The 27,419-nt window shown below is 42.7% G+C and overlaps 2 protein-coding genes across 2 annotated transcripts in view; one reads left to right on the forward strand and one right to left on the reverse strand.

The window, feature by feature from the left end:
* Positions 1-27,419, forward strand: part of SYN3 (synapsin III) — a 173,560-nt gene that overhangs the window by 33,221 nt on the left and 112,920 nt on the right. Inside the window, exons 4-5 of the mRNA XM_065743081.1 lie at positions 4,593-4,749; positions 10,677-10,766. Coding sequence (XP_065599153.1) covers positions 4,593-4,749; positions 10,677-10,766 — 247 coding nt within the window. The remainder of the gene's footprint in view (positions 1-4,592; positions 4,750-10,676; positions 10,767-27,419) is intronic.
* Positions 17,029-27,419, reverse strand: part of TIMP3 (TIMP metallopeptidase inhibitor 3) — a 32,341-nt gene continuing 21,950 nt past the window's right edge. Inside the window, exons 2-5 of the mRNA XM_065743092.1 lie at positions 25,275-25,357; positions 18,631-18,742; positions 17,842-17,963; positions 17,029-17,387 (exon numbers count right to left, since the gene is read on the reverse strand). Of these exons, the coding sequence (XP_065599164.1) occupies positions 17,190-17,387; positions 17,842-17,963; positions 18,631-18,742; positions 25,275-25,357 (515 nt within the window). The 3' untranslated portion in view covers positions 17,029-17,189. The remainder of the gene's footprint in view (positions 17,388-17,841; positions 17,964-18,630; positions 18,743-25,274; positions 25,358-27,419) is intronic.

Genomic DNA, 27,419 nt, shown 5'->3' on the forward strand with positions numbered 1-27,419 from the left:
CATCCATCAGAGCCTGCAGCCACATGAATTGAAAGGATTTCTCCTTTCCATTCCAGAGGAAAATTAAATCTCACTAATTATTTCATAAAATTATAGAATCACCAAGGCTGGAAAAACCTCTAAGATTGTCCAGTCCAGTTGTCCATCTATCACCAATATTTCCCACTGAACTATATCCCTCAGTACAACATCTAAACATTTCTTGAACACCTTCAGGGACAGTGACTCCACCACCTCCCTGGGCAGCCTGTGCCAGCGCCTGACTCTCTCAGAGAAGAAGTATTTCCCAATGTTCAACCTGAATCTCCTCTGGTGCAACTTGAGGCCATTCCCTCTAGTCCTATTGCTAGTTACATGGGAGAAGAGGCTGACTCATCTCACTGCAATCTCCCTTCAGGTGATTGTAGAGAGATTAAAGGTCTCCCCCGTGCCTCTCTTCTCCAGACTGAATGATTCCAGCTCCCTCAGCTGCTCCCCATCAGACTTGTCCTCCAGATCACTCACAGCTTCATTGCCTTTCTCTGAACATGCTCCAGTGCTTCAGTGACTTTCTTCTACTGAGGGGTTCAAAACTGAACACAGTTCTCAAGGTGTGGCCTCACCAGGGCAGAGTAAAGAGAGACGATTGCCTCCCTGCTCCTTCTGGCTGCCCTATTTCTGATACAAGCCAGGATGCCATTGGCCTTCTTGGCCAGCTCTGCACACTACTGATTCATATTCAGCCAAGCATTGACCAATACCCCAGGTTCATTTCCTCTACACAGTCTTCCAGCCACTCTTCCCCAAGCCTGTAGGACTGCCTGAGGTTATTGTGGCCAAAGTGAAGGAACTCATACTTGGGCTTGTGGAATTTCATCCCATTGTCCTCAGCCCAGCAATCCAGCCTGTACAGATCACTCTGTAGGGCCTTTCTACCCCCAGGCAGGTTGACACTTCCTTCCAACTTGGTGTCATCTGCAAACTCACTGAGGGTGCACTCAGTGACCTCATCCAGGTCATCAATAAAGATAATTTCAAATCTGAAAATGATTTTTTTCCAGTCTTCTAATGGATTGATTGATTTTAAGAAGGGATTCTTGCATCTTTGTACTACTCTGGGATTATGTTACGAATCTTTTAGTGGTTTTTATTTTGCTGGAAAGTGCTAGGACCAAATTTCAAATGAAAACTGAGCCCTTGAGATCTGAGAAAGGGCTTCTGTTAAAGAGTTGCTGAAAGTAGGTCTAGATTTGTCCTAGAAGCTTCATCCTTCTGGTTGTTATTATAGGGAGGACTTCAACAAAGGGACTGCCCTGCAGCCCAGGAGGGACTAGTACTGCACCAGTATAAGGAGCATTGACTCATTAGCAGCATGTTTTAAATGTGTTCTATGTTAAATTAACCTATCCATTCTCCCTGTTGTTTGAAGCCCACAGAGCTCCCTTGTATCTTTCCTGTGTCCGAACCAATTTCTGTGAGCTGTCTTGAGAAGGGATCTAGATGTAGTTTTGTTCAGGACTATCCATGGTCATCTGAATTCTGGCTGGACAGATCTAACGAAGACAAAGGGCTCATGTTCTTGCAATTGCTCTTCTAGACCTGATGGGCTGGGATGCGCAGGACCTCAGTACAGGAGGTGCTACTCAGTTTGGCTCTCCCAATGGTTTTGGCAGCAGTGTTTCAAATGTGGAACTTCTGCCTAACCTGTCTTTCTGCCAAAGTTCTGAACATCATCTCTGCCATGTGAGCTGCTATTTGGTTGGTTTGAACTAGCAAAGAAAGCAGTTATACTATCGGTTGTTCCAAATCCAAGACTCTCTATGTTAAAGATTTATGCTCCAAGAATGAGGAGCAGCTCACAAAAGTAATATTATAGAGAAAAGCAGGAATCATCTTTTGTGAAGGAATTAAGCCCTTTTCCCTGCGTCTCAATTGTACTCCCATTACTCAGTTTTTACACTGCCACTACTAACATGATTATGTATTTTCCTTTTACTGTCTGCTATCCTTTCTAGCCCCTCATCTCACATTTTGCTCCTGGTTTCGGCTTCCACTTTACAGACATCTACAGGCTCCAGGCTCTCTGGCTGATGTTTATTCGCAGCTAGTCCTGGGCCCTGCACTCCTCTGCCTTGTTCTCAGTATCCATGGGAACATCGTCATTGTCCCATAGTGCAAAAGAGAGATTCAGCATCCACCTTCACTTCAGAGATTCACTCCTCATCTGCTATGTGAAAGAGTGCCCTGCCTTCCTACAAGATGCAGAGCTTGAGAATGGGCTTTTCTACTTCTATTCTGTATTCTTGTGTCCATCTTCTAAGCTGAAAAACTCTCTTCCTTTGCCAGGATCTGAAAAGACAAGAGCTTTTTTCTAAGCCTTTGGCTGGCAGAACTAAAGCCGCTAAAGGCAGCTTCCCAGCTGCTATGTTCTCCCCTCAGCGGGTGATGCTTCCTTGCAGGTTTCCTTCCCATCGTGGCACCATGTGCACAGTCTGGGGTGCTAGGGAGATGTTCAAGGGCAAAACAAGTTTGGATATTAGGAAAAACTCCTCCAAAAGACTGGTGATCCATTGGAACAGGCTGCACAGGGAGGTGATGTAGTCACCGTCCCTGGAGGTGTTCAAGATCCCTGTGAATGTGGCTCTGATGGACATAGTGGGCATGGTGGGAATGGGCTGACGGTCAGACTAGAAGATCTTAGGGGTCTTTTCCAACCTTAACAATTTTATGATTCCTCTGGGGAGGGCAGAGCAGCAGCCTTGATCACAATATGTGTGGCTACAGTAATTATCATTCCCTAAGTTAAGTCTGGGGAAAGACTTGAGCCCCAACCAGGACTGGTTCCTTCTTCATCTGCTCTGTAAGACAAATGAAAGAGGAATGTGCCTGAAGCTCCTGACCCGCATAGGCACTGCAACAGTTTTAGAAACTCGGTGGAGACATTGAGTCTAGTTCATAGGGCCTGATGAATCCCTCCTGAGGACCTACGCCTGCCTCCAGGCTGCTTTCTGCATGGCAAATCCAGAAGAATGGAGCATCCAAAGCTTTCCAAGATTTGGATTTGCTTGCTGTTTCTCAGCAGGGAGTCAGTGCTTGCCTCAACCCCATTGACATCAGGGAGGTCCATAAATCAACTGCACAGTGATAGCACAGCCCTTCTGATGCTCATTATGCATCTCGCTGCTGGAGGAAAGCACCACCTTTGGTGCCAAGTACATTAGGGAACATGCCGGGGTTTAAAGTACTCCACGGGAGGGAATCGCAACATTTCCAAAAGTTGGCCTCTTGCATCACAAAAGCAGAGCATGCTCCTTGCCATGCCTAGAGGAAGAACAAAAGACCAAGGCCAACAAACAAAAAGAACAGCTCTAAAACAACAAAGCTGCTCTGAGTTCAGTATACAGAGTTTGTTGCCACAATCTGGCCCAGACTTACCATCTCCGATTTTCCTGCCAAAATGATGGAAATATAAATAGGGACCATAAACCCAAAGTATTTCCAGCTCATATATCCAAAGGATTGAAATTATAGTCTCTTAGCAAGGAAAATGTTCGAGGGTAGTGAGGTAATGGGACCTGGTTAAAGAGCTCATTTCTCTGAAAAACTTTAATACAGAATGGAATTTTTTCCAATGTCCTTGATGCAACCTTTGTTAAAGTATAAAATAATCCCCCATTTCAGAGGAAAAGACCCTTCCGTGCCTTCAAGGATGAATTGCTGAGCTCCATTTTGGAAACTGTTTCTTTCCAGTTGCTGTTTCCAGAGATTTCTGAATGGCTCCGAAGGCACAGCATCAGTAAGGAATGAGATCTGACTGTTTGCAAGCAAATCTATGTCCTCTTGGCTTACCTAGAAAGGGCCTCAATTTTCTGTTGATTTGCTGAGAGCTGCTGCTGGTGAACCATAGGAGTCCCAGCTCCAGGCTTGCTAAATAATATTCTGGAAGTCTGTGCCATGAATCACAGTGCTGGATTCTGGTCTGAACTCTGCTCATTTGATTAATTACATTACCATGCCTGCCCTTTATTTATTGACTCACAGCCATAAGAGCCTGGGATGTGCTGCGTATGTAGTGAATTGATTAAAGGGGGAATGTATGTTAATGCATGGATGTGTACAATAGCTTTTTGAAATCCCTCATGATCTTCCCACCCACTGGGCATTGCTTCAATATTGAGTTCAATCGTCAGGAAACAAATTTGCTCCCTCATCTGCGTAGCACATTGCGATGAGCTTGCCAAATATGGCCAAGCTTTTTGAAAGAGAAGAGAATCCCCCCACCAGTGAATTTATGACCCTTGGCTCCCATATGTGCCTTGTTCCTGTGCATGCCTCAGCAACATGGAAACTGCAGCAGATCTGTTTGAACTCTTCCTATACTCTCATATTTGCAGCTATGTTGGATTTTACTTTTTTTTTTTAATTAAGACTAGGTTGCTGGTTTTTTTCTAATTTGTTTTGTTACTTTCTAACACAAGCAACACATGAGGAGAGACCCAAAGATGACAATATACATTAACGAAAATTAAAGGGGAAAAATGGAGAAGAATTAGGGAGAGGATTGAATTGTTGCTGAGCGTGGAAAGTAGTGTTATTCCTCTGCTCTCTTTCAGGTCCTTCAAGCCTGACTTTGTCCTGATCCGACAGCATGCCTACAGCATGGCATTAGGAGAGGACTTCCGCAGCCTCATCATTGGTCTCCAGTATGGTGGCCTCCACACAGTCAACTCCCTCTACTCTATCTACAACTTCTGCAGCAAACCATGGGTGGTAAGCGATGATTCAGCTCTACTAATTGTCAGCACTGCAAAGTAGATATCTGGTATTGACAGAACACTGTAGTGGAAATGTTAAATCACGGCCTGAAGCAGTGACTGAGCACCTCGTGGGAAGGCAGGGCCAACCCAGGGGAGCTCACGTGCACGCAATGCACCTGAGTGACTCGAAGGGGTGGAGCCAAGCGTGTAGGTTCTCTCAGCAGTTTCAGGAGGAAGTAGAAGTCTGCCATAGAGTGTTTTTTCATTAAACCTGAAAGATTGTGCCCTGAAAGCACCTTGATCTGAGTCGGCTCCTGGGAAGCATGTTACTGTTCTAATAATCAAGACCACGCTGGATGGGGCTTGAAGCAACTTGGTCTAGAGGGAGGTGTCCCTGCCTAAAGTAGGGCGTTGGAACTAGGTGATCTTAAAGGTCCCTTCCAACCCAAACCATTCTATGTCGATGTTGCACACTGTGAGCCTCCTTCAGCTGTTTAAATTTTGTCAAGTTCATCTGAAAATCTCAGGAGATCTTAATATATTCATATAGCACTGGTGTATCTCAGCCCCAAAGTTTGCAGTAATTCCTCAGATCTGTTTTATAAGAAACTCAAAGTCATCAAGAACTAAAGAAGCAGGAGAGCTTGAGGTGTAAGGCTGGTCATCATTGCACCTGCAGGTGCCTTTCTTGAGTGCAAATCTGGGTCTTCCAAGCAGTTTCATTTCAAAGTGTCCTCCCTAATCACTACTGCTCCCAGAATGAGAATTTCCCCTGCATTGTTCTAGGTCTGAAGCAGTCAACTACAAGCTATGCAGATGTGGCAAGGAGATGGTTCTTTCCGATGTACTCCCCCATGGAAAACTTCTAGATATGTTTGTAGGGATTCCCCCTACTCATTGAAGAAATACAGCTTAGGATGGGACTTAATGTTTACAGCAAGAGTTAATTATCTTCCTCTTAAGACTATTTGGTTGTTGTTTTCTTGGGATAAAACTTCTTTTAGTCTTCAGACACGTGGTTTAAGTCCAGGTGAGGTCTGTAGTAACTCAGACATTTTTTCCATGACTATGTCATGTTGGGTTTAACTCAATTCCTATCAAAAAGTACTGGTTTTATTAAAAGTCTTCTCGGTTTTCAACCTTTTGCAGTACTTGGGATTTGCACTGGGAACAAAGGTAGGATCCTGCCTTTTCCACAAACCTTGCAGTGCAGTAATATACTGGGTAACCCAGGTCCTCATGTCCATAAAAAAAATAAATAAATAGAATCATTGATCATTAAGGTTGGAAAAGACCTCCAAGATCATTTAGTCTACCTGTCAGCCCATCCCCACCATGCTCACTGATCATGTTCCCCAGTGCCACATCCATACAGCTCCTGAACACCTCCAGGGCCAGTGTCTCTACCACCTCCCTTTTATGTCTCACTTTTCCATCACTGAACAAGTAGATAATAAATGTTTGCCCTCAATCCCCATCTGAATCATGAGGGTTGATGTTCCTTTCTATGGAAAGGAGAGGAAAAGAGGGATCAGCAGTAGGTTCAGTAGTAGGTGTTTTCTACAGTTAGTCTGACTCACTGTGAGCGTGGTGACCCCAGTGACCAGACAGAAAGCCAGTGGCTTTCAGTGAGATGGCAGTCATGCGGCCTATTCCATCTCACTTGTGGTTGGAGTCTGTCAGGTATCAGTAGACAGTTTTCTACTCAATCTTTGTAATTATGTTTGCTATGGTGTACAGGGCCCTCAAGATGTGACAGGCCTATTTTTAGGACTCTAAAATAAAAGAAAACAAACAAACTCAGCGCATTGCAAAAAACTGAAAACTAAAAATAAAAAATGTAGGGCTGGCAAGGCAGCGTGGGATAAACTGGCTCTGCCAGTAACTCAGCTCTAAATATGCTGGGTCTGGTTGTGCCATGCTTTCCTCACAGGGAATATAGCTGGCTCAGACATTCCCAGAGAAGTCAGAAACTACTTCCATACACTTAGGTTTATAGAATTCCTCCTTTCTCTATTGGCCCCATGCACGCATCACCCTCAAAGACAACTGATTGTAATGCACTGAAGTAATCTAACACCTCAAATGGATCTGAGCTGGCATTTGGCACCACTGAAATTTTATCAGATAAAGGTTAGTTCAGGTAGGGACTGCACTGGGCCATTTGAGGGCAGAAAGCCTCACTGGCTGGAGAGGCAGAAGATTTTGTGATAGCTGGGAAGTGTGAGATAGGGACAGAGCCCTTCTGTGCACGTTCTACTTTGATTGCAAAACAGGCATCTTGAAATAAAGCATTCACTTAACAGAGATTACTGGAAAATCTTTGGACGTAACAGTTGAGACACATGAAGAAATGAAATTAAACCCCCTGGGAAAATGTGCTTTTCACTCTCCCTTTTATTTTTCCAAAAACGGTTCCATTTCATAGAAATGTTTATGATTCTGTGGAGGGGGGTGGAAGGAAGACTGCTTTTCCTTGGCAATTTGCAATAGTGTTTTCTCAGCAACTGTAATTACAATCAGCTGAGTTTGGCCTTGAGTTGACTGAAACATGCAGCCCTGCTTTTTAATGACAGTTTCCAGTACTACACATTTCTTCAAAGGTTAAAATTTGCATTAAGCACAGGCAGTTTGAAATACACATTTCTGAAGGGAAAAAGAAGGAAAAAGAAAGAGAAAAAAACAACACAAAAATCAAACAAGTTGTGAGGGACCTCACACAGAGAGAAAGATCTAAGCAATCTAAGCAAATCTAAGCAAAGTTTTAAGATGATCACAGAACTATTGAGAAATAATTTTCTAACCATGTGAAACACAATGCTTTAATCATTAATTTTTATAAAATACTGTTGTAAAAGTTATGATAGAAAATACAGTGGGAGCAGTGCTCAAAGTAGTTCTCTATGGCATGCAGATATGTCTGTGACTTCAAGACAGCTTTTGGTAAGACTGCAGGTAATTAGAACTCTTGAAGACATTTATGGAGCCAAGTAGTCTCCCAGCCAAACTATTATGGGCTGTCGAGGGTTATAGGCTCCCTGATGACCTGAACACTTTTAAAATATGCAAACTGACTTGAGATGTTCTGAATGGATCTTATTATTTCTCTGGAAAGATTCCCTGTGAATACCTTGAAACCAAGCAGCCAAGCAAGGCATTTCACTTGCTTACCCGTTCCAAGTGCCTCAAACCTTGGCTCTGCCATGCTGCCTTGCCCCATGTTTTGCTCTGCAGTCTGGATGCAGTCTCAATAAAATCAGTGGAGCCACAGGTAGTAAGAACTGACACCAAAATGTGTAAGGGGCACTTATTTCTAGTTGGGTTGCTGACAAGAACATTCCAACCCATTTGAAATGCACTGGAAGTAGTGACTTGAGCTCTACCATTAGGTGTATGAGAGGCTTCTGTACCATGCAACGTGGGTGTCTCAGCCAAGATCTTGTCCAATAAATGCCTAGAAGGAAAAAGAAAAAATGAAGTGACTCATGAGGGTCAATACCAAAGTCAGAAATTTTGTGCATCACTGAGACTCTCCCTTGTATGCATCAAAAGTAAGCCCAAGGAAGAAGTCGGGATGTCATCTGTCAGCTGTTACAGTTATTACTTCTGTGCTGTTTTCCTAGTGTAACACGGATGTCACCTCAGCATCAGTGTCTGTTTCACTAGGTCTGCATTCACACACAGCAAAAGATACGTGCTGCTCTCAGACTGGGTGTTTTTCTTCCACTCCCCATCTCTGTCTCATTGTTAAGTCCTGTTTGCTCATGTCACTAGTCAAAACAGAGCTTTGTTTTCTCTTCTCTAGGATGTGCAGGACTAGTACAAGTAGTTAGGAGAAGTAAACTGTCCTCCTTCCCCAACATCAATACCCTTCTTGCCAACAATAATTATTCTACACAGGGAGTTTTCCTCTTATCTACTGATGCATGAGGCGGTGTTGGTGTTAGTGATGGGATATGCCAGCTCTTGATGTTTCCTGGGCTTTCTTAAATCCTGCATTTTGACGTGTGAGATTAGCAAAAGGATTCTTCGCATTCATCTGCAAATCTGCTGACAGCTGCCCCTTCAGCATGTAGCCTGGGTCTGGCACACACCCTGCAGCCAAAGGTTTTTTCACATGCTGGTTGCACATTTTTATTTTCTCACATAGACCACCTTTTAACTTTCAAAGCAGTATTTCTTTTCACCAACCAAGACAAGTTTTGATTTCTTGCAGAGAACTGCTTTTGCTTAGACTAGCCCAGGAAGTGGGACAGCAGCCCTATTACAGTAGCCCTCTCTTTACCTGCAATCTAACCTTGAGGTTGAAGCTTGGTACATTCACTGACTTCAGAACATGAAGGATCAGGCAGCCCGTACTATTTGGAAGAAAGGAGACTTTCTCTTCTTTCCCTCGTTCCCCAGATGTCTGTTCCCATCCCCTGAAATATGTGTCACCTCCCTCTGCTGATAAAGGTGACACAAAGATAGCCTTCAAGATGAATGCATCCCTAGATTTAATGAGAAACTTGAAGGAACTTACATAAAGAACTTACAGTGAGACTTGGCCCAGACTGGGGGCCTTTTGTTAATTTAACTCAATCTTACCACATTTCAGAGGGCTTAGAAACTTGATGCTGCTTCTAAATCACTTTGCAAATGGGACATCAATGAAGAGTGAGTTCATCCATGTCTACCAGCTCAGCAGGAGCCAAGATTCTCACTTCTTGTCCAGCAATCCTCTATCACTTTATTCTCTCAACATTCATGAAAATAATCGAGCTACTGTATTCAGCCTCTTTCCCTTCCTGCAAGACTGGTCTTACCACATCACTGACAGCACTGCCAGCTCAGCATTGTCTATGGGAACAGGGCTGTATCTCTTCAGAGAGGAAAGGGGGTAGCTAGATGTGGGATTGTGAAGAATCCACACAGTTGCTTCTGAGATCTGGAGGTTTCTGTTACGTATGTTACTTCTTATTCTCTTTTCTATACTAATCCTGTTCTGGAAAATGTTTCCATCATAGTATCTCAAGGTACCAAGTTTCTCTTAGACAGAGATGTCAATGACAGATTGTTTAGGGAGGCTGCAGACAGTATATGGAGTAGTCTGATTGTTCACAAATTGCCATCTTGGAGCAGGAAATCACTGTGCTACACTTCTGTTGGGTCTCTGGAACATAACTAGAAATCAAAACTCCTATCATGCGAAGCTTTCAATCTGGCTGGGCACAAACCTGAATGACAAAGTTTATAACAATAATAATAATGGTGATTGTGAAGTCCAGGCTGACAGGCTGGGATGATGGCTACCTGGGACGTGTAGGTGGGGCATGGCTTGGAGATGGTGTCCCCTTTCTCCTGCTCTGCTTGAGTGGATGTTGGGAGAACCTCAGTTCATAATAAGTGCCACTTATGATTGACAACATGCTTCCTTGGTCTAGTGCTCAGATCAGGTGGCCCTCTTGTCATCCATGTCCTCAGACCATGGGTGGATGTGTCTTGCTTAACTTTGACTGTGGGACAGAGATCCAAGGGAAAGCTTTGATTTTGTTCCTCTCTGCTCTGGAGTGGCAGCACTGAGTTCCTACTTGCTCATGCCTCTGAGCCCTTTCCCCTGTTAAGAAAGACACCAGCCTCTCCCCAGCCACCTCTGACAAGTTAATGCTTGCTCATAGTATGTCTGTAACTAAATCCAAACTGCCCCCCATTCTGGCTCCTAAACCCCTTTTCTAGGTCCAAGGTTGTGTATACTGATCAGTTTGGTCCTGGGTAATTAATGCAAGTGCTTACTTGTTTTTCTTTTCTCCATTCAAGAAAGCAAGGTGGGGAAGGCATAATAACATTTTTTCTCTCATCTCCTTCACCTGTATCAGAACATTTTGCCAGCTTTTACCTGTTGCACAATAAGCCACTAACATCCACTCTCTCCATTTTCTGTCCCCCTCTGCTCCTCCCAAGTTCTCTCAGCTCATTAAAATCTTCAACTCGTTGGGACCTGAGAAGTTCCCCCTTGTGGAGCAAACTTTCTTCCCAAGCCATAAGCAGATGGTGAGTACCTGTGCTTTCTTCTGATTCCAGCATGGGTGGGGGAGAAGCAGTAAATGTAATTTGGGCATGAGAGTGGTGGGAACGGTGAGAAGAGCCTTGATTTTTACTTACAGAGAATTACTAGCTCAAAAGCAATATGCAAAAAAAAGCTCCTCCCATGGAGTATGGAATCACTTTATTCAAATGAACTGTTTCCCCTCCTGTCACACTGGAATTGTTTACAGTACATAGAAAATCTGGGATGTGGGCAGGGATAGTTGCTTGTCTCACTTTAGCTTGCTTGGTCTGTCATGAGGTCTCCATCCATGAATTACTTATCAGCTTGACTGAGTACTCAAAGAAGACTGGAGCTCTAGAAACAGAGGTTTTCCCAGCTTGTAATGTTTCCTTTGCCTATGGACCTGATGGCAGAAACAAGCATGCATTGGGAGCTTCAAAATTCCAAACGTTTCAGAAATTGTATTTTTGGAAGACTTGATTAAGCTTCTCATTGCAAATATGTTACCTGGCAATTTATCATTACCTTTTATTTTTTTGTCTCAAAACTTGATTCCTCTGCATGTAAACATGTTTGTAACCAGTATCATAGTTTGGTTTAGCGAAGTACTGATCTTGATTTCACGTATTTGTCATCTCTGTAACTAGTCACCAGCTTGCAGATGCTATTGTTTACTTTCCAAAGAATACAGGAACCTTTTAAAACTGTAGATAATATCATCTGAGCATGCACTGTTGTTGACATGCAAGTTTGAGTAATCTGATTTAAATCAGTCACTTTCCAAACATTTACACTAACAACAGTCTGCTTGGGCAAATTACAACCTGCCTTTCACAGATGGGGAGTTGGGGGTTCTGCTTTTCTCTTCTGCCTGAGGGGAAAAATGGAATAAGTCTACGTAACTCCTAAGATCTTTCTAGATATATTTTCATGGTACCCAGGCTGAGAGGCTAAGCACTTACGGCAAGCAAGCTGTAGTCAGCACTCCAGCAGATGTACGTGAAACTTACACACTGTTCATCAGCTTCTCAGGGTATCAGGAAGGATAACAATATCCCTTCTGTGGTACTCCCTTTCCTGGAGGTGTTTTCAAGCTATACGAGTTAACATTGGTGCTTTGGTTGCCGACCCCTGGAAGTGTTTATAGTTTGTGTTACAGTACTCCTTCCCTGCAGTGTGGCATACTTTAAGCAATGAAGTTCTCACATAAGAGACCCCCATCCCTCTACGTCCAAGACATTCTAAGCTTAGTCTCCAAACCTTTGGATGAAAACACAGAGCAGATGTAAAAGCCTGTTTCGTTCTTTCCCCCTTGTGGAGGAAACAGTGATTGTAAGTTACTGAACTGAGTTTGTATTTTAATTTAGTCGAAAATGCTTTCTCTCAAGCATGCTTCTCATGGCAAGAGGGCATTTTTACCCAGCCTTAAGCAATAAACCTAAAGAAAGGATACGAGGCTCAGATATTTCACAGCAGAAAAGATCAGAGCAATGAATCTCCAATTCCTTTGCTATGGGTGTGTACCTTTCAACAATCCCCCTGGTTTACTAGAAATAAAAACAATCTGGCCCTACTGGTGCTACATGACTTAGTCATTATGACAGCCTTGCTCTGCAGTGACCCCCGATGGCCAATTAACAAGTAGGATGCATTAACTTCAAAAACGATTTTTTGCCTCTCCTGGGCTTAGGACCCAATAACAAGTCTTCAAGAGATCAACCTCTCCGAAAGAGGGTGGGATTACTGGATGGTGTCCTTGCCAAAGAGCAAGGATTGCCAGAGGTGGAATGTCCGCTTTGGGCCCAATAAATGGTATCAAGAAAGGGAAGGAAATGAATAAATCCACTTGCAAATCCATCTGTGTACATTTAAAGTGGGCAGAAACTAACATAAGTGAAGCAGAGACAGAATGTCTGTGATAGAAATAAAACCACTTTACTGTTTAGAATAAAAGGACACTATAAAAAGTGAACATTATGCAACATTACCTTAAAAGACAATATACATTCACTGAATATAAAATTTATAAATAACATGGAGGAAAACTGTAAACAGTGCTAGAAAATTTAGCAACAAATACATTCCTTCTGGACAAGATTTTTTCACGCAGGTTTGGTTCCCTCCCCAAATTTCCATGACTATCAGGAACAGCAGAGTGGCTCTGTGAAGGAAGGATACTGCCAAAGAGAGCAGGGAGCCAGTGCAGGCAAAGCAGCAGTGCTTAGCAGAGCAGCAAGGTTTTGTCAAGACTGGTAACAACAAAAGATGCTTATTCCAATTCAAAAATAAAATAAAATAAAGGTTCTGCAAAAACGTTACCCTGCCTTTCTAAGCTAGAACAGACATTAGAAATATTTTCTCAAAGACAGCTGAAAGAATGAAGGCTTGCTCCCATGGAGGCTTTTACTCCAAGTCCTTACTGTGAAAAACACGGCAGTGTGTTTGTCATTAATCACCCTGAGACAGTACTCTGACCAGCATGAATGGGGTATGGTGATACATTTATGTTTCCAGACAGTCCAACATAGAAGGCCACTCAATTGTTCAAAACATGAGAAGTTGAGGCCTAAAATTGCAGTTTTGTCCCACAAAGGGGCAGGGGAAGCCTACCATGGAGGGGGACCACGGTATCTCAGTGATCCCAAGACGACTTCAGTTAAGGTACTCCAAGCACAGATCTCCTCCTGTTCTCCATTTCTACCCTTTTTGGGAAGGAAAACTGAGATCAGTTATTCCCTACCCTTCAATATATTTTTCATGTCTTCTATAATTCTTAAGGGGAAAACACTCTCAAGCAAAAAAAGGGAAAATATAAGTAATATAAAAAGCAGGAGTATTTCTAGTAATATTGGCATATAGAAAGTTGTCCTCGTCCTACATGTGCCCAAAGATCAATCTCACATGAGATGGGCCACTGATAGTTTCCCTGTAACCTTTGACTGCAGTGTTAAGTGAGGAGCATGGGAGAGGTGCTCTGGCACCCAGTATTTTGGGAAGAACTTCAAACCTGCCTCCTCACATCCCCACCTCTCAGTGGCCACAAGTGAGAACAATCATAGAATCACCAAGGTTGGAAAAGACCACCAAGATCATCTAGTCCAACCACCCATCTACCACCAACGCTTCCCCACTAAACCATGTCCTTTAGCACAACATCCAAGTGTTTCTTGAACACTCTGAGCTTTGTCCAGTGACAGGCAGAAGCGACGTAGCAGGGCAGGAGAAAGGAGAGCATGGAGAGAAAGGAATAAGCCTTACAGTCTGAGTTAGAGCCCATTCCAGCCACGTTAATAGCTCCCTCCTGCCTCGAAGGAACCTTCAGGCAGGTTCTTAATGCAAGCACAAGCTGAAGCTTAGCCCAAGAAGTACGTGTCCCTGATAGCATGCACAGAAACAAAATTAAGTAGCTTCCAAAAAGAAATGTATTTTTACTGGATTCTTCCCCCTCCTTTTGGCTCCACATTTTTTAAAGTCTTAACAAGTGTTTCTTCACACAGCAAGGGGAATGATTTGCTACCAAACCCCAGCCCCTTGCTGGTCTAGATGTATGCATCTCAGAAATATTTTACCGTCGGCAATGTAAAATGGGAATTCACTTTATTTTCTGGTAATGTGGTTGCTGTTTTGTTGTTTACAAAGCACATAGCTACATTATATCCTATTTAGGGACACAAGCCCTCATAGCATTAGAATGAAAATATTTCCACAATAATTTGAGTGCAATACTGTGATGTCTCAGCTATAGCTACATGAATCAGTGACAGGTAAAATATGCAGAGCTGCAATTAAATGAAAACAAAACAAAACCAACACTGCTGCTTCGAGGGGCATCCTCATTTGGCATCCGAAGCCGAATGGTAAGTGACTGCAGCTCAAAGAGACTTCAGCTTTGCGAGGTCGCCTTGAGCTTGAGGAGCATCTCCAGAACCGCTGACTCCACACAGTGTGCACAGTGAGGGTGGAGCTATCTCTGCTGGCCAGGCTGGCTCCACTCCACTCTCAGTCACCCTCCATGATTTTGTTGGCAGTGCACAGCTAAAACTGAGGTTGCCCCACTGTGTCCGAAGCCCAAATCCCATACTCTGCCAAAAAGGGCAACACTCCTGACCCGAACCTATGATGGGTGCTATGAAGCACCCTACTCTCTCCCTCTCATCTCCAACCTACAATTTAGGAGTAGTCACAGGGAAGAGGACTTTTTGAAAGTGTTCCAAGCCCGAATCACAGGAAAATCCAACAGATTTTTAGTGTGTTGAGTTCCGTATCGCCACTCAGAGCAGCAGAAAAGAAAATACACAGCAAACCTAGGTGCCTCCTATACCAGCTCTTTGAAAATGCCCTTTAAAGCTCATGCTGAAAATGAAAAAGCTAGTCTTTTTTCTGTAACAACTCATCTAGTGAATGGGACATTTCAAGGCATGTACAGCTGCCAGAGCTCTGGTAGCACAGAAGAACTATAAAAACGCATCAGGAGCCATCTCAGACATCCATTCCTTTCCATTTAGCAAAGAGGCCCCAAACAACTCTCCAGTAATTGAGAAGGTCGCTGACTAGAAAATGCTGTATTGCTCTGGGCTGGGATCGCTGCAACACTTTCTCCTGCTGGTGGCAGCTCTGCTTTCTAAGTGGAATGAATTGAAGATATATGGAAACTGAAGATAAATAATCATAATAATACAAAAATGAAGTTAAGCATAATCTTCTCCCTGCCCAAGCCCTCCCCGTTCAAAACTCAGTCACCCATTTTGTCAGAACCCCTTCTTCACCATCATTAAAACTTAAAATACTTTTATTTGATAAGAAAAATTATATTATAGTTTTCTTAATAAAAAAAAAACAAATAACAAAACAAAACCAAAACAAAATAGAACAAAAAAACGTCTCCAGTCAACAGCAAAGCACAAGACAGTAAGGCTCCTCCTCCCACATCACTGCAGGACACAGTATGAGCACATGCACAGATCTATGCTTAACAGTGCCTAGAGGGGGAAAACAGCACTTGACACAGAAGGAATCCTCTGGGCAGCTGAAATTTTACGATCCCAGCCAGCTCTTATTAGGAGACCACTCCTCCTTGCCTAGCTCCCCACACACACTTCCTCTCACTGTATAAACAAATGCAGCTGGCGTAGCTGCAGGGAGGAATCGTGGTGCTGGGGCACAGAGGAAACAATGACTGTAGCCACTACTGCAGATACACTGGAGCTTCAATATCTTAAGAACAACTCACTGACTCGGAATGTCAATATTTCTGCCTTTAAAACACTATCAAACCATTCTTTTGTTTATAACACCAAAAAAAATTTCCACGTCCTGTCAAAAATAGCTTATGTCATTATGTGTATGTATATACATCTTAGTTCAGCAAAACACTAGTTTGGCAATATATTTTTTTTATAGTAAGAGCTCTAGCAAGTCTCCCCTTTCCCTCTCCCATGTGATTGATTTACAGTTGGGATTTTTGTGTGTTTGGCTAAAGGTGGTTTACAAGCTGTTTGTGCTGTTGAAGCTGAGCTGCAGAGTTCAGGGTCCAACACTGTTTAAAACAGGAGGCTATGGCATTTTATCTGCTCTGCTGCAGGTAGGTTTACCTCCCTGAGCAGAGAAGATGGGGCTTTTGTTTTTTAAACAACAAAATTAAAAAGTACTCCCTCCTTTGTGCTGGAGAAAGCCAGAATTTTAAATGTGCTGTTGCACTCACACTGTGACTGCATTAGCTAGGACAATCAGCCAACAATGCTTTTACCAGATGATGTGGTCAGACACACCAGGTGAATTTTTTCCCACTGCTGGAGTCAATCGTATTGCCAATCTCTTCCTTAGAGGAGGATTTCTTTAGGATGTCATTTATATCCAGAGTTTAGGCTGGGTTTCTTTTCAGTTTGCTTCATCTGCCAATCTGATCAATGAAACCTGTTTTCCTTTAAACAGATTTGTCTATGTTTTTCAGCATTTAGTGCATGAGGAGGGGTGAGGGGAAGCCAGCGCACAGAAGAATACAGTGCCTAATTGGCATAGTTTTTAGATTTTTGTTTTCCTAAAAAAATAGAGATTATATTGCTACAGCTAATTATACATGTAAGAGAGCAAGAGCTCCTTTTTTTTTTTTTTCCTCTATTTTTCCCTCTGGTGTGCAAAAGATAGCTCCCAAACGTCATCTGATCAAAACGAGTGGTATCAAAAATGGAAAAGGTAACTACTACAAATTCAGTAAGGTAGCACAGACTTTTTTCTTTCCTTTTTTTTTTTCTTTCTCTCTCTCTCTCTTTTTTTTTTTTTCTTTTTTTAAGCGTTCGAAGTGCTAAAATTTGCAAGAAAACAGGCACTAATTTCATTGTCATCATCATGATCTGGTAAGAGTTAGTGTCCAAAGGAAGATCAGCCACAAGTAAAGGGAGAGGGAAGATAAGGAAGGTACAGCGTGCTCAGGGATCTGTGGCATTGATGATCGTTTTATCTGGAGGTGCCCATCCTCTATACCAGCTGCAGTAACCTTCCACCCTCTGGATGCAGGCATAGTGCTTCGCTTGGTGTCCTGAGTGGCCGAAGTTGGAGAGCATGTCTGTCCAAATGCACTCATTCTTGGAGGTGGCAAAGCAGGGCAAATAGTAGCAGGGCCGAATCTGCAATTGTAAAGAGCAAACCCGTGAGGTGACACAGAACTTCATATAAAACGCCTTCCCACCAGAGGCACTGCCAGGCTGCCAGGTTTTGACTATTCATATTGTTTGCACAAGAGAAAAAAACAAAACAAAACAAAAAACCAAGCTTGGCCACATCTTGCCAAGCCTTTGGTACCTGATTTTATTCATCTGCAGAAGATTCCTTGTGGATTCTAAAAGGCTTCCCTAACTCCAATTAGCTCCAACATGGACTAACAAAGGCACAGGCACTGCATTTTTATTTCTTTCTTCTCTAGTCTCAAAACTAAAGCTGAGCTGTTCCATTTTCCCTGCAAAAACTGTTGTCCTTCATTTCCTTCACTGTCTGTTGGCCATCACTGGTATTACCAGCTAGAGGAAACAAAACTCTGGGGTTCTAATGTCTGAACACTACCTAACTAGAAACACAGCTTACCTTGCATCCACAGCCCAGATGATAACGATGATTCAGTCCTTTACGCTGGGACAGAGTCAGTCGGTCCCATTTCTCATACCAATTGCACAGGCCAGTGTAAACCTTCCCTTCGTACACGCGGCCTTGAAGACAGACACACAGTCACAAGTTAGCACTTCTCAGCTCAAGCACTTTGCTCGTTTCCTGAGACCGCTAATGCTCTCAACATGTTTGGCTTCAGTCCCTGCTCAACAACTGCTTTCTTTTTATTAACTGGCTCAGGAATTTCTGAGCAGAAAGATTACAGCACTTCTGTAAGTTAGGAGTACTGTTCCAGCTGTAAGCACCAGCAGCAACATGCAGGTGAGGAACACTGACAAGTTTGTCTCAACAGTAGAGCAGAACTAAGTGAACTGACATATTCACGAGGACTTGACAGCTGTCACATCCCTATCTCCTTGCATCTCTCATCTGAGCTGTCTGCGTTCAGAATAGTATGGGCTGGAAAGGACCTCAGGAGATCATCTAGTCCAACTCCTTGCTAAAACCTTTGGAGACACCAGAACCTCTCTGGGCAGCCTGTTCCAGTGCCCTGTCACCCTCACAGTGAAAAGTTTTAGCTCATATTTGGATGGAACTTCTCATGTTCCAGATTGTGTCCATTGCCCCTTGTCTTTTACATCCAAAACACTGGTGAACACCTTAACATTTGGAATGCAGTTAACAGAGCTGCATACACAGCTGCCCACATCTTTAGCAGCTGTATGTATAGAATAGAAGATTTTGATTACGAAGTATATTTTCCTTTACCTGTAATCAGATACTGGTACTTGTTGACCTCCAGTTTCACACCACAAAGACTCTCAGAGGCTTCTGTGTAGATGTACTGAACGTGTGGCATTATCTGGAAGCCCCTGTACATCTAGAGAAAGAATAAAAATGCATGAAGTCATCTTAGATGACAACTTTTCATTCAGATTCTTTACAATCTACGTGCCTGGACTGTGGTGGCAAGCAGTGAACTTTTAGTGTTTACGGTGGACTGACAGCACTAGCTGGATTCTGAGAGAAGTCTCCCTGGCAATCTTCCCATAGGACCAAATACCCACCTGTAGTGAGCCACTACAGTCCTACAGGAGAATCCCTTTTCCTGCTCTATGTATTTCCAGTGGCACAAAGTGAGTAAAGCATGAATGTCGCAAGCTCCACCAACATCCTCAACAATTTCTTTTTTCCTTCACGTAGCTTATAATCAGGGAGTAATTAGTTCAAGTTTAGCTTTCTTTTTCCTTCATGTGATTTAAACAATTTCTTCTGAACAAAGGGATTTTTTTTTCTTTTAAACAATGACCCTGTTTTCCAGTCTCAATGCTGTAAGAGTTTCAAGCTTTTGCTGCTTGATCTTAGTCATCAAGCCAGATGCCTCCTTCTCAGATGCCTAGCATACACAACTCCTGCTGACCTCAGCAAGGATTTAACATTTTTCTAACTAAATGAAAGCAGAAATAGGATTCTATCTAAAAGTGGCCTGCTACTGATGGCTGCCATAAAAGAAATGTATCATGTATACATAACTTCTTTACGCTGCTTCTCCTTTTTCATAATCATTTCCACTTAGAAGCCAAGATGCAGTTCAATTTAACTGAAATATGAGCCCACAGGCATACTGGCAGTTGTAGTCAATCAGGAATTAGCATGTGTCCTTATCTGACTTGACCTTACCATCGCCATTTAGGGAAACTCACACTTGCCTTTTTAGTAGCCTAAGGAGTCTGTGCATAGCAAAGAAGTAACCATTACATGTCTACATTGAACCCAATACATCATATTCTATTTTTGAAACGTTGAGGATGATTTTCCTCCACATTTCATCTTTAGAATTTGGTTATTTCAAATTATTTAGTCTCTTTTTTTCTCCCTCCCTCCCCCCCAACTGTACAAGTTGCCAGCATTTAGAAGTTAAACAACAGAGGGCAGAGAGAGTAACAGTTTCACAGTTTTTCTTAATCTATCCCTTTCTCTATTAGCTTTGTTGACAGAGAACACATTCACATTCATTTTAATATTAACATTATAACAAGGCATATGAGGAAAAAATCCCAAACAGCCCCAGAACTATAGATCCCTGCTGCTGATCCCTATCAAAGTGGCAGTATTCTCCTCCATGCTGCATTCTATTCCTTGCAGTCCCCTGTTACCCCGAGGTATGTGTTCCCATATGTCCATCTTTCACTACTCCTCTCTGCTTTATTTAAAAAGAACCCTTTTTCTTCCACAGAATTCAACAGTGCTATTTTTTCTGGTGGTAGGGGCCTGACTCAAACCCCCATGAAGTCAGCTCTCACCACATGCAAGGGATATTATGCTAGATTCCAATACTGCGTATACAAACAATCAAACAAGCAGTTATTGTTTTTCTGCATACAGAGGTCAAATCACCTTCTGGTTATCCAGGGAGTGCCTGCCAGTTATTTTTCCTCCTTAGTGACAATACTCCAATCAGCATTTTGTGCAGTTATCACAGTTCAGTAAAAGCACTGCTGTGTGTAGTAAAAGACATTCCAGAGGGTTTCTATTTTCCAGCCTTCTTTCTACGCCCAACAAATATGCAAGGAAAGCATTTTTTTTATATTAATCATACTGTAAGAACAGAAGCTCACAGATCATGTTTGAAATAAAGCACTGTATCCTTAGGTCAGCAAAGTCTTACACTGAATGCAGAACTGAACCTTGCCTCATCTCTACTTTATTCCTGCAATTTTATTGGTATGGGATGATCTACTCTGATTTTCCAATCACCACTGAGATAGATGAAGATCTAAGTTCTGGCATAGGCAGCCTAAGTGTCCTTGGATGAGTTATTTAGTCTTTAGTGCCTTTTCATTCCTCATCTGCAGAACAGCTCTGCCTTGCTTCACAGGGGTACTGAGGAAATGCATGCTGACTGAAGGTTGTGTTCGGATCCCAAGCTAATGACTGTCACAGCAAGAAGCTGCGATTGCAATACCTAAGCAGATAAGACTAGCTGTGATAACAGCTGGGCCTGCCCAGCCTTTTCACCATAGAGAGCTGGATGCTGGGCGCATGCAATACAAGCAACTGGTCACTCACAGTGCTCAGCTTCAAGGAACACAGGGCTAATTAAGAATCTGAGCTACAAAGTTATACCTGCACAGGCTCCCATTGTAGAAAGGCCTACAACCTAGATCTGTCATTCTTCAGAGGAGCTGCTCAGCCCCTTCCTACGGGACCTCTACAGTCCAATTCCTTGCATATTCTGCACCAGCAAGCCCAAACTGACTCCCTCTGAGGTCATGCTGAATAGGCATCTAGTTTTTGACTCCTGTGCTTAATTTTCTGTTCATATTAGCATCAGGGACAGCACTGCCAGGGTTGCTGAAGGCAGCATGCTCAGCCTCCCAAAAAGCCCTTTAGTTCACCCCTCAGCAACAACTGCCATGGCTGGGCCAGACAGGGCCTGCCTCACCCTCTGATGACTGAAGAAAATTTGCTCTGACCTTGGTGCTCAGGAGGAAGCAGAAAACTCCACAATCTTTTACAGATGTCCCCTTTCAAAACAAATAAAGCATTTTCTTTTTTTTGGATACACAGAATATCCCGGAAGTGCTATTAGACCAGTCAGAAGAAAACCAACCACTAAACTTGTGCCTCTCTTAACTGCTACCCTTGGAGTCCTCCTGTCACCACAAATGTGTATTTTCAGAAACATAATGACAGGGAACAAAGTATTAGCAAGCATCACATGGTGATGCCTGCTAGTGTTGCTCTATTTCCAGCTGTGTCAGCATTCCTCTTCACAGCCCCTGTACTGCCTAACACACGTGCAAATACTGTGGTGGCTCCTGCTGCATGACTAACTTCTGCCTGCGATGTGCTGGTTCTCCTCCATTCCTCCCATGTGAGGTTGTGCCACATGCCACAGCTTGGAGTCGTCGTGACAAAATTCAGCTGCCTAAAACTTAGGTGCTTCATAGGAATTAGATACCCTCTTTAGTCAAATGCCAAGCAGATGCCCAGGGAAGTGCTGGAGTTAATCATCCCTAGATGTGTTCAAGAACCGTGTGGATTTAGCACTGAGGGACATGGTCAGTAGGCAAGGTGAGGATGGGTTGATGGTTGGACTGGGTGACCTTACAAGTCTTTTCCAACCTTCATGCTTCTATGAAAGGCAACTCCGAAACAACTCAATCCATCTTGAAATGGCTGTCTACAACTGGTGGGCTGAACTACACTTCAGTGGATTTTGTCTCTTTCCACTGACATCCACAAGAGAAGGGAAGATTCAATACCTCATTGTAGTCCGTCTAAAATTAAACAAAATTAATCCAACCCCGCTTCTTCCCTCTTTTGACTACTGAACTTCACCCCCTTAGGCTCATTTTACAGATAAGCTACAAATCAAAGAAAGCCTCCTTGCTTTTGGCAGCCTGTGCTGAGTGCTGCCATGGTCAACCAGCACTGTGTGCACGTGGAGGAGCAGTATCCTGTCTCCTTGTTTCCTTTACAGTTTCCTGAAACAGCTCTGGAATTCATGCTCAGAATGCACTGCAGAACAACAGAGCATGCAAGGGTTAGATCGGTCCTTTGCAGACTTCTGACACATGATCTTGAAATATTCTTAAATTATTTGAGAAAGCAATGAGGGAAGGTAGGGAGTGCTAGAAAAAGCACAAGGCCTTTTCAGACAACAAGCCTGAACACTAGAAAGCCTGGCACTGTTTCGCAGCAGTGGGCTGACCATCTGATCTTGTCTAGGCCCCAGTCTGATTTATTTATGAAATTTCAGCAGTATTAGTGAGAACAAGAATCATCACAGCAAATTCTGCAAACCCATGAAAGGAGTTGGTTTCCTTTTAAGGCATTCAGTGCTTTTCACTGTCAATTCGGTGCACACAACTAGGCTTAAAAGGCTTGTTTATTTTCCATCTGCAGGTGCAGACAAGTTTATAGGTGGCCAAAAAAAACACTGACGTGTTAGTTTTATCTTCAGAATTGTTCCCATGCAGCTGTACAGAGTTGCTGTACAGGCTGCCTTCGTTTTCTTTTCAGCAGGACAGTCAGTTTTCACTGGGGTGAGCATGAGAGATTTGCTGCATCATTCTCATGTATCCACCATCTGGAGCTAAATCCCTCTCTATACTGAACTCTTGAAGCTCAGTAGGAAGACTGGTTTTGGAGGAGTCACTTGGTTTGTTTGTTTATCAAGAACTGTGTCCTTGAGACATTCCAGTTCTCCTGAGCACTTTGACTGCTTCAGGTTCCTTCCCGCCAAAGGTCTGTGCAGTGCAGCATCCCAGCAGCCCACCATTTGTGAGGCAGGGTGTAATGTGCCAACAGAGGCAGCCTGACCAACACTTGATCTTCCCTTTAAAAACACTCTTGTCCTTGCCAGACACACAGCTTCCCAACAAAATGCTGTGGGGCTGCTACTGCAAAAAGACAGTTGTTTTCTTGTGGTCTTGCCATGAGGAAGTTACAGATTATTGCGGTATCTGCTGTAAACACCCTGGCCCTATGCTGCAGGATTAATTCAAGGAAAATAGCCAGGACAGGCTCCCATGTTTTAAATAGTGACACAACAGTTATCTGTTGACTTTAGTGGCTTCTGCTCTGCTCAGCATGCTCACCTTGCCTGGGCTTTTGCTCTGACCCCTGTCAACAGAGATGGAGAAGCCTTTTTCACTCACAGCAATGACACCACTGCAACCTCCTAGGTCAGATGAACAACACTGCTGTTCCAGAGGTTTCTGATGCTGCAGTTCACTGGCTGACAATAGGGCAAGCTGTACTGTTACCAGACAGGGGATGCACTGGTTTCATCCTCTGACAGTTTTCGAAGTTCACAGGAACATCAGCATGCCTCTCACATGATCAACTCCATTACACAAAGATGGACCACTTCATTTGTTTTGGCAGTGGAACATCAACCACTGGGATGAATTCTGAGGGAGCTGTTAGTGCATCACCACCAACTTATAACAGATTTCCCAGAAAAATGTGCAGCATTTGAATATGGCTCAGGAAATGAATGACAGCCTTCATTTTCCTTATCTCATCTGCATGCTTGGCTGTCAGGATATCCTCATGAATCTGATGTCATCTTCAGATGACAGGAGAGTACAGCGCTGACCTTGTTCTTTAGGTGAAGTTGGGAGGAAAACTAGGGGCTCTTGCTGGGTCTGGTGGAAAAGTCATTTTGTTCACACTCCTGCTAAGCCAAGTGCTTTGCATCTGAAATCTCTGCGCTCAGGCAGAAGAGCAGTAATAATAATCAAATAATTAAAATTTATAAGCTGTTGCTTTTATTATACTAATAAACAAAAACAAAGTTAATCAAATGATATATTTCCTTTTGAATCTTAACAAGAAATTTTAAAGATCAAGAGAATACTAAGCCCAGTACCTTGTGTCCTCTTAAGCCAAGTAGAAGCATTCCACTCTAGTGGAAGTGCCATGCCAGAACCAGATTTGGCCACGTGTGCAGTTTGTGATAGTTTATGCAACAGGCTTTGAGCCTCCTCCTCCCAGTTTTGTTGCTTAGCTATAAACTGCCTTATAAAGAGAGTTACTGTTATGAGGCAAGCAACTGTTTTTTCTGAACCTTTACTTTGTCTAATATGTTTCAGATTTCTACAGAGTCTGCCAAGCTTTTCCTTTCCCTTTTTTTTTTCTCCCCCTAAAGACATAAACCAGTCTTATGACTGGAATAGCACAGCCAAGAAAAACAACATAGAGCTGATTTTTAGCATTACATAACATGGGGGTCAGTTTAAGAAAAAAGCCAAAGCAACAGGTTGAATGCAGTTTCTACACCAAAGATCAGGGCTCTGAAGACAGAAAGTAGAGAAACTGAGCAACTGGTGAAGGAGAACTACGTCTTTCCACCTGCAGTGTCAATAGCACTTCGAAGCTGATGATACCCGAGAGCTACAATGTTTGCTTTAGCTTTATATAAGAGATTTAGCTATGAGATTCCTTTGTTCTGTACAAGGAAAAGAATGCCATCATGGTAACTGATGGTCACAAAGAATGCAAGGCAAGAAGAGCATATTCCCAAGGCTGGCAGACCCCACAGCACCACATCTTGAGCATAATAAAAAGTACTGCACAGAAAAGCTTGCATTTCCACAGTTTTAATGCTGTTTATGTTGAACACAAACACGATTCCATTATCTAGAGAGGCCCATCTATCATCCTCTACTGCCAGATATGCTAACAATAAGGGAGAAATGCAAGTACACAGCACTGCATGTCAGAAATGACCTCTCCTTGCTACTTCCCACACCTCAGGCAAATTTCTACTTCCTGTTCTGACTGACAAAAAAAAAAAGGTGGGGGGCTGTTACTTTAAATATGCGATCTTATCCATTATTACTTGCTGATCAGAAACAGTATTTTGTCCAAACACCCATGTGGAAGGGCTGCAAACATACCTTCATCTGCTTGACTGTGTATCGCATTGTTCCAAATGGTCCATCTTTCATGAGTTTCTTCCCCACAACTTTAGCACGGATCACTGTCATGAGAAAGGAAAAACACAAATGATAAGTAACTTTGCATTTAGATACAGAAACTCTCACAAGATTTAGTCTGGGCCTTCCACTTCAAAAAAAGCCACTCAGATAAACTGCTTTGTAAAACAAAACTCCAGGCCAACATTCCTTTTAATTTATTCTAAAATTTCACATGCAAAGGAGGCATGTAAAATGGGATGCCAAAGAAAGTATTTATTTAGAGGAAATCCAATTAAGTGTGAAGACTAAGAACAAGCATTATTTGTGTTGAAATCTCTCTCCAATTTCAAAAAAAGATTATAGCTGGGACCAAGACAAGGAAAAATGCTTGCACCAAGCCAGTGGGATGAAATTAATATTGAGTGTCTTAAATCTCAACATACAGAATGAGGTTCAACGAGGTACTACTTGTAAATTGCACTATGGATGCCCCATGCAGCTTCTGTTTCCCAGTAACACAACAACACTGCCATGTCTCATGTTGGGACTTCCCACAGCAGCTAGTCTCAAGGCATCACAAGAGTCTCAACAAACAGCTCCCTCAAACAGTTAAGGATTTTGAGGTCTGTCAACGGAATTTAGCAGGTAGCTTACAATCAGTGCTTAATGAAGCGTCCCTATGCTTTTGTATTTTTTAAGTATTCCACACAAAAGTACTGTTTTACATATCCTCTTCTCTGAAATCACCTGATCATCACAGGAGGAAAGCGAAGCTTAGTAACAGGGCAGGAATTATTCAGCTAAAACCCACTACCATAGAACAATCACATTCTGTTATAAAACTACCAGAAGTGGCTTAACTTTTACAAGGGCTGCAAAAAAATGAGATTTGAGAAGAGCAGTCCTGAGAAGAATCACTGTTAGAAAACCTGTACCCCAGAAGCCACTCAGACCAACAAAAATAAATGAGGAACTCAAAATTCCATGAAGAGAAACATCAAAACTACAATATAGCCAGGTAAATCCTGCCTCTGGAGTTACGCATTCTTTGTGCTTCTCACTATGAGGGTCATGAAAATTATTTCAGTAGAGTAATCCAAATACTGCAACACACTCACAACACTATCTAATAGAAGCTCGTTTTTTGTGGAAGGAGATACCAGACACTTTTGCATGAAGCTTATATGGATACAACACAATTGCAAACAACACATCCCTGCTGAAAATACAGCTAGAAAACTGAAATCTTGCAGTTAAAATGGACTATGTACATCACTTCTTTCTGAGCCTACAAAGGTCCTGATAGTAACTCCCTGTGCAGGACAGAGGAATTCCTTTCACAGAGATCTCTTGCAGCACTCTGTTTTACTAAATGTACTGTACTAATGAATCACAGAAAACAATTGATTAAGAAGCAGGAAGGCATGGAAGGGAGATCAAGAAGTGGAGTTGCTTCTTTGCAGGGAGGAAAACCCAGTGAGCTACTATATGCATTACAGCCATATATAAAAGCAGTAACAAAGTTCATGGATCTATTTGCTATAGGCATATAGGATTTAAAACAAGCACCTTGTTGGTTCTTTACTCATTTTAGGTCTCAGTCAGCTATAGAAGCACCTGAAGGAATGGTAAGAAGAGGAGCACTGAGTTTTGTTTGCTACCTCTTTCAAATTAATCAAGCACACTGTTTGTCCTCACTCACCTAAAACAGTACTTGCTAAATAATGTGCAAAACAGACTTAAAGAGACAGATCTAGTTATATGCACCAGTCCCTGGAACTCATTCCATGAGGATAGTGTGAAATGTAGACAAGCTCACTCTGCTTCAATTTACATTCTGTGCCTTAGCCAGACTTCTCAAATAAACTTTAAATTCAGTAAGACAGTACTGTTGGCTTTGATTCAAAGGTCCAACAAAACTTCTGTTTATTGAGTGTCAAACTTCATTCCTTTTTTTTTCAAACTTCTGTTATCCAATGGCAGTAAAAGCACACACAAATTTGTACAGTTTTGTCGATTCCACTATTTAACGAGCTGTTCAGGGCTCAATTTACTCCCTCCTTCAAAACTTCATTGCTATACTGAAGAACGTCCTTGAGCACTGCACACAGCTTTAAAAAAAGG

This window comes from Cyrtonyx montezumae, unplaced genomic scaffold (genome assembly GCF_038088225.1).
Source record: "Cyrtonyx montezumae isolate F1298 unplaced genomic scaffold, pur_monq_1.0 scaffold_3, whole genome shotgun sequence".
In the NCBI taxonomy this organism is placed as follows: Eukaryota; Metazoa; Chordata; class Aves; order Galliformes; family Odontophoridae; genus Cyrtonyx; species Cyrtonyx montezumae.